The sequence below is a fragment of the Theobroma umbraticum genome, unplaced genomic scaffold (genome assembly GCF_002168275.2).
Source record: "Theobroma umbraticum cultivar Fairchild unplaced genomic scaffold, ASM216827v3 scaffold_44.0, whole genome shotgun sequence".
Classification (NCBI taxonomy): domain Eukaryota; kingdom Viridiplantae; phylum Streptophyta; class Magnoliopsida; order Malvales; family Malvaceae; genus Theobroma; species Theobroma umbraticum.
Genome location: NW_018397255.1, coordinates 596,475 through 607,672, shown reverse-complemented (window position 1 = coordinate 607,672; position 11,198 = coordinate 596,475). Strand labels below are relative to the sequence as shown.

Genomic DNA, 11,198 nt, shown 5'->3' with positions numbered 1-11,198 from the left:
CCCCAACAAAAAAAAAAGCAAAAAAAAACAACAGAGACCATATTTTCATCTGTTTTAGAGATGAGACCGTCACTAGAAAATGACAAAATGAAGCCCAGCCGAATCATATCCCACCCCACACCGATGAAAACCAAAAAATTTATTTATCAGTCATCATGCTCTTCCGGAAGAAAGCGCAGAATACCAGCTGCATCCTCATTCTCTACATACTCTTCTTCTTCTTCCCCTTCAATTTCATCATCACTGTTGTACACAAATCTTGTGTGCTTTCCTGTGAACATTTCTTCCATGCTTACCTTGCTTAGACCTTCACAGAGCTCATCAATCAATCCTCCATCTTCCTCTTCTTCTTCTTCATGGTAGTCATCTCCCATTTCTTCAATTGTTTCCTCATCTTCATCATGGGTGCTTGCATTCCCCTGGATAGACCACATAGAGGAGTTGTCATCATCAGGAGATGGCTTCTCCTTGCTTGCACTACTCTCTCCTGTTATCAGTCCTTGATCAGTCACCACAGATGAGCATTCTGATGCTCCCGAGGATTCAGATTTCTCAGAAAAATCCAGCAGCAAAGACCTAGTTATCAGACTTTTCTGGGATTCAAGACTCCCGTCTTCCTTCTTCCCTTCAAAGATGCCACTCACCACCTGAACATGTTCAATAAAAGTATGGTCGAAGCATTTCAATCATATTAAGTTCCATGAAGGTATAAAAAAAAGATTATGCAATGTGAAAATTAGAAGTTCACAGTAAAAGAACTAACCTCAGATATCCTCAACTGTTCTTCAACAACAGGAAGAGCCATCACTATTGGAACCAAGCCACTGTTGCTAATGCCTCCATCCTCAGAAAGATTCAAGATCTGTGGTGTATTTGCGGGAGTAGGGGCAAGAAGTCCCATGGGGGAATTCACACAGCCTTGAAGATGAAGAAAAGGACGGCTCTCCAACGAAACTTTTGAAAGCACGGCCTCTTCCTCGACCTTCTGCAAGAGAGTCTTGACTTGACCCCTGAGCAAAGCCTCACCAGAACCAGGAGTCATCATAATGTTCTTGACTCTACTAGTCCTCTGCTTAGCTATAGCCGACGATGGTGTCTCCATCGCAAGCCCAACGATGGGTGAATCATTTGTTATATCAATAAGAGCAGACCTTTCTTGTTGCTGCTTTCCATTTCTTGTTCTTGTTTTCGACACACTCTTCTCAGACTCTTCATTCTTTCCTTCTACAAGAAACCATAAAAAAAAAAAAAAACGATTAATTTTTCTTTCTTCAAACAAGAAAACCCAGTTTTATAAATCCCTTATTTCCTATCAAAAACTAAAGGAAAAGTGAAAGCAACTCACTGGAAACAGGGATACTGTTGTTCAAGGCAGTCTGTGACCTGGTGGCTCTCCTTGTAGATGAAGGGGTTTCCATTGGAGAAAAAAATCAATCAGTTGATCTTCTAGTCACCGGAAAAAAAGATATGGGTCGCCGGGAAATGAACTTTTCTAATCGACGACGTGGAAACTTGCTCGAAACTTTAAAGAGAAAGCAATGTAGATCAAATCCGAAAGGAAAGAAACATAAAATGTTTTCAAAAGGGGGCCAAGTTGAGAGGGGTTTATATGGAGATATGAATTATCAAATTCGACCGTTAGAGCGTCCGACTGGCGCATCGATGCAAAAAGAAAAAAGAAAGGAACTAGCCGTTGGAAGGTTTCTATATTTGATTTACTCTTGCCCACGGTTTCCGTAGGTACGGTTCGTTTTATTTCCATTAATCGGGCTACGATCTAAGGTTTAAGCCCATAACTTGCCCTTTTATTTTGGGTTGAGCCCATTTTTGTTTTCAAGATTGGGCTGATCTAAAGCCCACAACTTGCACTTTCAAATTCCGAAAAAGCTGGCTAGTTTCCTATTTCGTGGGAGAGTTTGGGAGTGATTCATCTTGCTCTACGCGTTTCCTTTCCTGCTTAACCTGCAAATTTGATGCATGTCTAGATTAGGTCAGCGTTACAAGAGAAGTAGAACTCATTGATTTCAAGAAAGTAGATATGGCAATAATGTGTAAGCAATCTCGTTTGCGGCTTGTTAATGTGAGAACCATGCCTGGCTCAGCCATGGCAATCGCTTCATCAGCTGTTGATGGTACCAAGAGGTTTTTTCCAGTGAGTGAGGAACGAAGAGCTAGACGAAAACAGGCAGAAGAGGAGCTTAATCGGAAAGAGGGTAAGAGCATCAAGATTCGGAATAGCTCAGTCATGGAAGGTGCCATCAGAATCCGACATAGCTCAGCCATGACGATCCCTTCAACTGCTGATGGTGTTAAGAAGGTTTTTCCAGCGAGTGAAGAACGAAGAGCTAGAGGAAAACAGGCAGAAGAGGAGCTTAATCGGAAAGAGGGTAAGAGCATCAAGATTCGGAATAGGTCAGTCATGGAAGGTGCTATCAAAATCCGACATAGCTCAGCCATGACAATCCCTTCAACTGCTGATGGTATCAAGAAGGTTTTTCCAGCGAGTGAAGAACGAAGAGCTCGACGAAAACAGGCAGAAGAGGAGCTTAATCGGAAAGAGGAATATAGAGATCAAGATTCGGAATAGCTCAGTCATGGAAGGTGCCATCAAAATCCGACATAGCTCAGCCATGACAATGCCTTCAACTGCTGATGGTATAAAGAAGTTTTTTCCAGTGAGTGAAGAACGACGAGCTAGACGACAACAGGCAGAAGAGGAGCTTAATCGGAGCGAGGGCATAAGCAACAAGATCCGGAATAGATCAGTCATGGAAGGTGCCATCAAAATCAGACATAGCTCAGCCATGGCAATCGCTTCAACTGCTGATGGTACGAATAAGTGTTCTTTTGTAGAATCTCAGGTGAGTGGAGAGCGAAAAGCTAAACGTAAACAAGCAGAAGAAGAACTTAATCTGAGAGGAGATAAGAGAAGCAAGGTCCAGAGCTTAGCTGAAGATTTTAAACTGTCCAAGACCCTGGAACCTTTGTCATTGCCGTTGGTCAAGGGCAATACTGATAGTGATCATGCCAGTACTGAAGTTACGAACAGTAAGGGTCAATGTGGTGCTCAAATTGATGGTTTGCCTGATCAAATTAATGGCGTCAACCCTACGGTGGAAGGTTTTCTTGTGGGAGGCATCAGCAAGTGTCAAAGAGAAGACGATGGAAGCTTTTACATTACTTTGCATGAAAACCTATTTTCTGATCAGATTTACGACTTCAACCTCGATTCAGATAGCCCTGAAGATTTGCTCGTTGGTTCAGTTTGTGCTATGGAAAGTCAGTTTCTTGCTAATGATCAGGAAATCAACATTGTTTCTGATGAGTTCAATCATTTTGAGAGTGATTCCTGGATCAATGCTTTGTTATAAGAAAGATAATTGGCATGCTGGTATTAGAGACTTAGACCTCAACGATGTGCCTGATTGCTTGATTTCATATTTTACCTTTTGTATAGAACAGCTATTCTTCTTATAAATAAAAGTTCTTTCCTTTTATCTTTATTGGTTATAATTGCTTAATTTCTTTAGTTTCTACTATTCTTTTCGTTCAGTTTGCAATGATCAATTAGCCAAAATTTTCCCTTTATATGTAAAATTCCAGTTGATATTTCATATTGCAATGTTGGTTTCTCTCTATATTTACCAAGAAATTCCTTTAAGCTATTATATCAATCATTAAGACAGGAAAATGACATATTACAGAAAGATGGAAATGGAAAAATTGTTCATTTGCATTATTTTGGGAGGAAACATGAATTGCTTCCTCAAGAGCGTAAAGAGTCTTGCACACATATAGCCATGGAGTCAAGGACACTTGCGAATGTTGTTGCGTGTGGTTAATCGGGCGTAGCAAGGACAGGCTTCATGGTTGCCAGCGGTTCCTGGGGGAACACAGTTGCACTTGGCACAGCAGCCCCCGCAGGTCCTTTTGCAGAGATTTGGCCTCTTTGATAGTTTGCATCTCCCTTGACAGGCTACTCCACAATCTAAATTCGGAACAATGTTGCCATGAATGAATCAAAGAAACACTAACAAGTTTTTAACCATAAAATAATCCCGATTTAAGATTTAGTTAGCAGGTTCTATGGTTACCAATGGTCTGTGCCTGCGGTGAAGGGCTTGATGCTACTGCTCCATCAAAGCTCATCTGCACAACATAACAGATCATATTAAGCTATCAAATACCATGGCTAGCTGCTGCAAATTTTCTCTGATCTTTCTGTCCTTCAAGAATCAATAAAGAAAAGGGTTTCCAGTCACATTACCAGTTCTTCAGCTTGAGTGAGGTGGAGAAGCAAGAGAGAGAAAACAAGTGAAGCAGCAATGTTTCTGGAGATGGCCATCTTTGTTTGTAGCAAGGCTGCAAAAGAGAGAGACAAAGATGTGAAGTAAGATATGGATCCAGGTTGAGGGTATTTATACAGTGGAGAGCATCTGCAACATGCATTAAAATACTTTATGTCGAAGCTGTACTAGCATAGCATCCGAGAGAAAGAATCCCATGTGCATTGCCAATTCGGAAGCAGCTTTGGGGCCTATCCCAGCTCTGATGTGACCAACAATAGTCAATTATTAATGGCAATAATTTGACTAGTTTTTCCAATGGCAAAGGTGTCTCTTTTTCCAATCTCAAAGCAGCAGACCGAAATTCCCATATTTATATTAATCTAATATTTTGGAAATCAGGTTTTTGGGTTAAATAGAAAAAAGCATTGGTGTTGAAGCCAGCAGGGTATTGAACATTGAATACCTGGCATTGTTCTTTGACAGATATGATGTACTCAATTTTTCTTGGAAGGAAGGGTTTAGTATGAATCATTGCAAAAAGAACTTGAAATAGTTTAACCAAATTGATCATGAGATTCTATATATATATATATATATATGGGCTAAAAGGTAAATATAGGTCCAATAATGTATCACATGTGTTGTTAATTGAGACGACAAATTGACTTAAACAGAGGTAATGGGTTACTCAAGAAGCCCATAATGTGGCATAATGGGCTTAGATTGGGTCCATGAAATTGGGCTAGGATAGGCCCAAAAAATTATATAGCTTTAGACTAAAGGTCGTTGAAAGTGATTTTCCCCTTTTTTTTCTTTTATTGGCAAGCATTGAAAGTGATCGACATGCATTGTTCTTAGTTGAAGTTGGTAGAAGATAATTGTCAAAACGTTGATCTTAATCGAAGCAGAAGATATTCTTGTTTACTTTTATTTTTTAAATTCTAACATCTCTATAAATTTACCATTTTATTAAAAAAACTATTATGTTTACATAAAGTCTTAATTTTAATAAAAAAATTAAAACCCGTCAAACTTAATATACTTTATATAACAACTAGGTCATACAAAATTTTTTGCAATGCAGTAGATAAAACATATATATATATAATACTCAAAGCAAAGGGGTTGTTAGGCACATGCAAGGCTTAGATAAAAAGGAGTTAGGTGAAATCATGTGAGGGCCGGCCAGGAAGCTTCTAACAATATAGGAACCAAACCATACCAATCCTTCTTTACTATTTGTTTACTGCTTAATTCATATATATATATATATTTCCTACTTAGGAATATTTACCTCTGATCTTGTTGGTATTTTACCAAATTTAATTAATTAATTAATTAATTTTTGAAGAATGGTTTGCTATCATAATTAGAAAAAGGACATTTAGTTACACCGAAATGGTTTGAGGGATGGAAATTTGTTAGGAAACCCAAAATTTTTTTTAACCCAAAGAATGCGAATGAATTAACTAATTGGGATTTTCTCTATTAATTTGTAATGAAGAATATATGGTAGACCTAACTAGTATGTCAAGACATATAGCTTTCTTTATGAAATAAATTTTTACTTGAAAAGGGTCACTAATTAATAGGCTAATTAGCCAGAATTTAATATACACTGATCGTTAAATGTTAGGGGAGTAATTCATTTTCTTTATTTGACTTTCTATTTCCTTTTTCTTTTCTTCAATTTTGAGTAACCTTTTTAGGAAAAATTAATATTAGTTAAGCCAAAATAAGTATATAAACACCCATGTGGCATATAGATGCACCGCATATCCTACCATATCCATAACCTTTTGTCTACCTATAATGGATTTGCTAAGTAACAACTATATATTTGGTTTGCTAATTAATAGAAATTCAATGTTGGATTTTTTTTTTAGAAAAAATTATTTATTGATTTATTTTATAATGGTTCTATATCTTATAAAAATTAAAAAAAGAAAATTATATAAATTGGGGTTCTCTAACAAAGAAACAATAAGATAAAAACTTCTTCTTGTTTTTTTTATTGTGATCTTAGATTCATACTTTAGCCATGCACTCCTTAGCATCAAACTAAAGAGTAAATCAAAACTTTTAAAGAAACACTTTTTTTTCTTTTATAGTAAAATTAAATGAGTTTATGTTTGACACGTTCATCAGACGTATCAATTACACTAATAAATAAATATAATATTATTATTTTATTAATAAATAAATTTAAAAATTAAAATTTTTAAAAATAAATATTCATAATTTTAAAAATATTATTTCAAAGAATTTTTGAATTTTTATCTTTACACAATTATAAACTAACACTTTATATTTAAATGATAATCTATAAGTATTTGACTATGCATCAAATGTAAATCTAAATTATTAATTCTCTCTTCCCCATTTCTTTAATTTTTCTTTGGTAATGAATAATTTTACCACAAAATATATCTAAATGTTAAAGCAAGTAGTAGCAGTCCTTGCCTTATTTAGACAACACTCCCAACATCTCAATCATCTTCTAATGGTCCACTAAGATACCAATGGTCCTACAAGAAGAAATTAACTTCCCAATATTATGGGGTGAATTGGAATTCAAAAATTTTCTTGTTAAGATGATTATATGAACTAATTTTTTTTAATAAAAATAATTATGTAAATTATTTAATTAAAATTATTATAAAAAATATTATTTCGTTAAACTATAATATCTTATTAGTATTATACTATAATATTATTGCTTAATTCAAAAAATAAACATGATCAAACAAGATATAAAAAAAGATATTATTTTACTATATTTATTTTTTATATCATGTTTTGTCATGTCACTTTGTTATATTGTATCTAATTGATTTCAAAATGTAATTTCTCTTTCAATTTGGAGTGAGAGTTAAAATAATTATATAAATTATTTAATTAAAATTATTATATAATATTAATGTTTAATTAGATTATAATATCTTATTAAAATTATATTATAATATGGTACTATAATTCTAAAAGGAAAAACAGAGACCCAACCAAAGAAAGAAAGGCTGGTTGATAGCTGTGGGTTACTCACGAGCTTGGACGGGTAGCTAGAGCTGCCACGCCCCTCTTTGTCTCTTAATTTCTACCTTCCAAACAGCTTGCTTATATTTATATAAACCTCCCCTTGCTTTACCAAAAGCCATATCGCATTCTACGCTTTTCCGCTAACTTTCCTTAGTAAGGAAGACAAATACTCATTTAACGCATAACCCATTAAAACCAGGAGAACGTTTCCAGGTTCAACGTCAATGGCTCCTTCAACACTCACTGCCCTTGCAGAAGAGAAAACCTTACAGGCAAGTTTTGTTCGTGATGAAGATGAGCGTCCTAAGGTTGCTTACAACCAATTCAGCAACGAAATCCCCGTGATCTCTCTCGCTGGGATCGATGACGTTGATGGCAAGAGAGCCCAGATATGCAAGAAAATCGTCGACGCTTGTGAGGATTGGGGTGTCTTCCAGGTCGTTGATCATGGTGTCGATACTAAACTCATTTCCGAGATGACCCGTCTTGCCAGGGAGTTTTTCGCTTTGCCTGCTGAAGAGAAGCTTCGCTTTGATATGTCTGGTGGCAAGAAGGGTGGCTTCATCGTCTCCAGCCACCTTCAGGTACCGGGCTTGTAGCCATTTTTGAGTCGAATCGGCCTATTTGTTGATTGCTGTTGACTTAACTGTTCTTCTCAGGGACACATAGTATCTTGGAAAGTATCTCATTGGCTATGAATTGGGTTTCCTTTTTTTTTTTTTTTCAAATTCAGACCGGGTTGAACCAACCCGATTCCAACCGTTTTTAATCAAAATATTAGAATGCTGCCGCACGTCATCTCACTTTAGAGGAGACCATTGGCTATGAATTGGGTTTTTCCTGCTGTGAATACGCAATTGGTGGATGAAAATCTGCATTGAATCACGGATGATTGTGAGATTGTGGCATTGAATTTCCATGACATTGATCTTTGTTACAGGGAGAAGCGGTACAAGACTGGCGAGAGATTGTGACATACTTTTCATACCCACTCAAGGCCCGCGACTATTCAAGGTGGCCCGATACGCCAGAGGGATGGGTAGAAGTGACAAAGGAGTACAGCGACAAGCTGATGGACCTAGCCTGCAAGCTTCTTGAAGTATTGTCAGAGGCCATGGACTTAGACAAGGAGGCTTTGACTAAGGCATGCGTGGACATGGACCAGAAAGTGGTGGTTAATTTCTATCCCAAATGTCCACAACCCGACCTCACCCTCGGACTCAAGCGCCACACCGACCCTGGCACCATCACCCTGTTACTTCAGGACCAAGTTGGTGGACTTCAGGCTACCAGGGACAATGGCAAGACTTGGATCACTGTTCAACCCGTTGAAGGGGCCTTTGTGGTCAACCTTGGAGATCATGGCCATGTAAGTACAACTTCAACTTCTACATCCCCAAGCCTAACTATGCACTATTGATGACGTGATGAGCTGAAACTAATGGGACTTTAGTGAAATTGCTAATTGGTAGGATGAACTTGAAATGTCCATTAATCTGGCTTATGACTTGCCCAAGCAATGTAGCTTGGTCCCGACTATCAAGTTCACTGTACCATTGACTTATAGGCTTTTAGTAGGTCTTAGCACCAATCAATTCACCGCAGTTTGGTTCGGTAGGATTATTGATTGAAAGAAACAAATGAGTCTCTGTAAAAGAATAATATTTAAGTTAGCTAGGTAGGATCTCTATCAAGGAGGAGTTTCCATGTATGAATTAATTGATCATTTTGGAGTGTGGGGTAATCACAGAGTGACTGAATTTACATGTGCTGAGCAGTTTCTGAGCAATGGGAGGTTCAAGAACGCTGATCACCAAGCTGTGGTGAACTCAGACTGCAGCAGATTGTCAATAGCCACATTCCAAAACCCAGCACCGGATGCAACCGTGTACCCACTCAGGATCAGGGAGGGAGAGAAACCAATTCTCGAGGAGCCCATCACATTTGCTGAGATGTACAGGAGGAAGATGAGCAAGGATCTGGAGCTCGCCAGGCTAAAGAAGCTGGCCAAGGAGCAGCAGCAGTTGCCGGAGATTGAGAAAACCAAACTGGAAGCCAAGCCTCTGGAGAAAATCCTTGCATAAACTTTTATTAAATTTACTGGTCGTGTTAATGCCACAACTTTGCCACTGTTTTGTTTGCCGTTGAGCTTACTAGTTTTAATGCATTTGTACTCTTCTTATGGTGGTGCCCCCTTTCATTTGTTGTAGCAATGTGTTGTGCAAGTAAAAAATAAATGCCACTGCCTCACCTTCTTACAAGCCTCTAGCCTTTTTGCTTCAATTCAAATTGTGATTGAGGTTTGCTTATCATTTTCATATACTGAAAAGCATGTTACATTCTCAACTACAACCCCAAAAACCAATGATTAAAGTGTGAGAGAAGAAGAGTCCCAAGGGACACAAAAAAAATATTGCTAAAAGTTTTTCCTGTCTCATTCCCCGGAAAAGCTTTTCCTGCCCCTACTCTCCCTTTTCAAGTGAAACGTCGCCGTAAAACAGTAGAAATGTTCTTGCTTTCCCCGCGCTGGTGCGTATGATTTTCTAAATGGTATTCTAATTAATGGAAATTAAAATGTTGGCAAATTTTTTTTTTGAGAAAAAAATATTATCTATTGATTAATTTTATAATGATTTTATGTGATCATAGATTCATAGCCAAGGATTTCTAAATGGTAATCACCTTACTTTCTATTAAAGAATTTTTAACAACTATTATTTTTCCCAGTGTAATCAAAAATTGAAAATCTTAAAAAAAAGATAAATACTCATTATTATTTAAAAAATTGAACTTTTATCTTTTTATAATTATTATGAAATGATATTTTATAATTAAATGATAGTGTAAAAGTATTATACATTACGGTACATCAAATAAACGCAAATTATAAATTCTCTCATCCCTTTTCTTTAGTTTTCTTTCGTAATGAATAATTTCACCACAAAATAAATCTAAATGTTACTATAAATAGTAGTAGTCCCTGCCTTATTTATGGTAAGTGGGATATACACTGTGACAACACTCCCAGCACCTTAAACTTCTTCTCATGGTCCACTAATATATCAATGGTCCTACAAGAAGAAACATCGAAAGATCATAGAGTGAATCGGAATTTACAAAATCTCCTTGTTAAGATAATTATACAAATTGATTTGAAAAAAATAAAATTATACTAATTATTTCTGTTAAGATAATTAATTATATAAATTGATTTTTTTAAAAATAAAACAATGTAATTATATAGAATATTTGTAGTGTTAGAATATCTAGAGGGAAAAAGAGAAACCAAGGAAAGAAAGGCTGGTGCCTGGCTGTGACTGTGGACCAGAAATCCTCTGCCTCCGCTAGTGCAAGAATCAGGAATCGACCAAGAGCAGAACCTAGAAAAAGAAGAAAAAACTATCCAGATCAACAAAGGAAAGGTATTTCAGTTTGCCATGGGAACTATTATTCTGGAAAGTATACAAACGGAGCAATTGAAGATGATAAGCCAGTGATTGTAAATATTCTGCAGTTTGTTTCCTTTTCATAATAAGTCTTTCAGAGTGGTGCAAGTACAGGAAAGAGGTTCGCCATCATGTATTTTACATTAGTTTTTATTTTTTATTTTTCTAAAAGAACCATGTCACCAAGTTTTCAAGAGTCTTAAGTGAGGTTGAAGAGTTCTCTGGTCTCTCCCCTGCAAGGGCATGCGTTTTCTAATTTTCTCATTTCTTCCAAAAGAAAAGGGGTGAAGATTCATCTAAAGATGGACCATACGATAAATTTTCTCGTTGCAGAGTGGTGCAAGTCCATGAGCTCCATGCCCATGCTGCCGTCCCGGAATCCAAGGAAGTTCTCGACTTCGGTTGTGGTGGTCAGCTGACCGCCAGG

General features: G+C 36.9%; 3 protein-coding genes across 3 annotated transcripts; 1 reads left to right on the top strand and 2 right to left on the bottom strand.

Annotated features, from left to right (window-relative positions):
* Positions 1-146: 146 nt before the first annotated feature.
* On the bottom strand, positions 147-1,605 carry LOC110408958 (Chalcone-flavanone isomerase family protein). The gene is made up of 3 exons (XM_021418121.2): positions 1,346-1,605; positions 764-1,224; positions 147-647 (listed from the first exon to the last, which is right to left on the bottom strand). The coding sequence occupies exons 1-3, from the start codon at positions 1,416-1,418 to the stop codon at positions 147-149; spliced, it is 1,035 nt and encodes a 344-aa protein (XP_021273796.1). The 5' UTR covers positions 1,419-1,605.
* Positions 1,606-3,661: 2,056 nt separating this feature from the next.
* On the bottom strand, positions 3,662-4,427 carry LOC110409594 (snakin-2-like). The gene is made up of 3 exons (XM_021418986.1): positions 4,268-4,427; positions 4,095-4,149; positions 3,662-3,988 (listed from the first exon to the last, which is right to left on the bottom strand). Exons 1-3 carry the CDS (start codon positions 4,343-4,345, stop codon positions 3,807-3,809), a joined length of 315 nt encoding a protein of 104 aa, XP_021274661.1. The 5' UTR covers positions 4,346-4,427; the 3' UTR covers positions 3,662-3,806.
* A 3,001-nt stretch (positions 4,428-7,428) lies between these two features.
* F3H (flavanone 3-hydroxylase) lies at positions 7,429-9,586 on the top strand. Its single transcript, XM_021445488.1, has 3 exons — positions 7,429-7,909; positions 8,266-8,694; positions 9,104-9,586. The coding sequence occupies exons 1-3, from the start codon at positions 7,550-7,552 to the stop codon at positions 9,407-9,409; spliced, it is 1,095 nt and encodes a 364-aa protein (XP_021301163.1). The 5' UTR covers positions 7,429-7,549; the 3' UTR covers positions 9,410-9,586.
* The last annotated feature ends 1,612 nt before the right edge of the window (positions 9,587-11,198 follow it).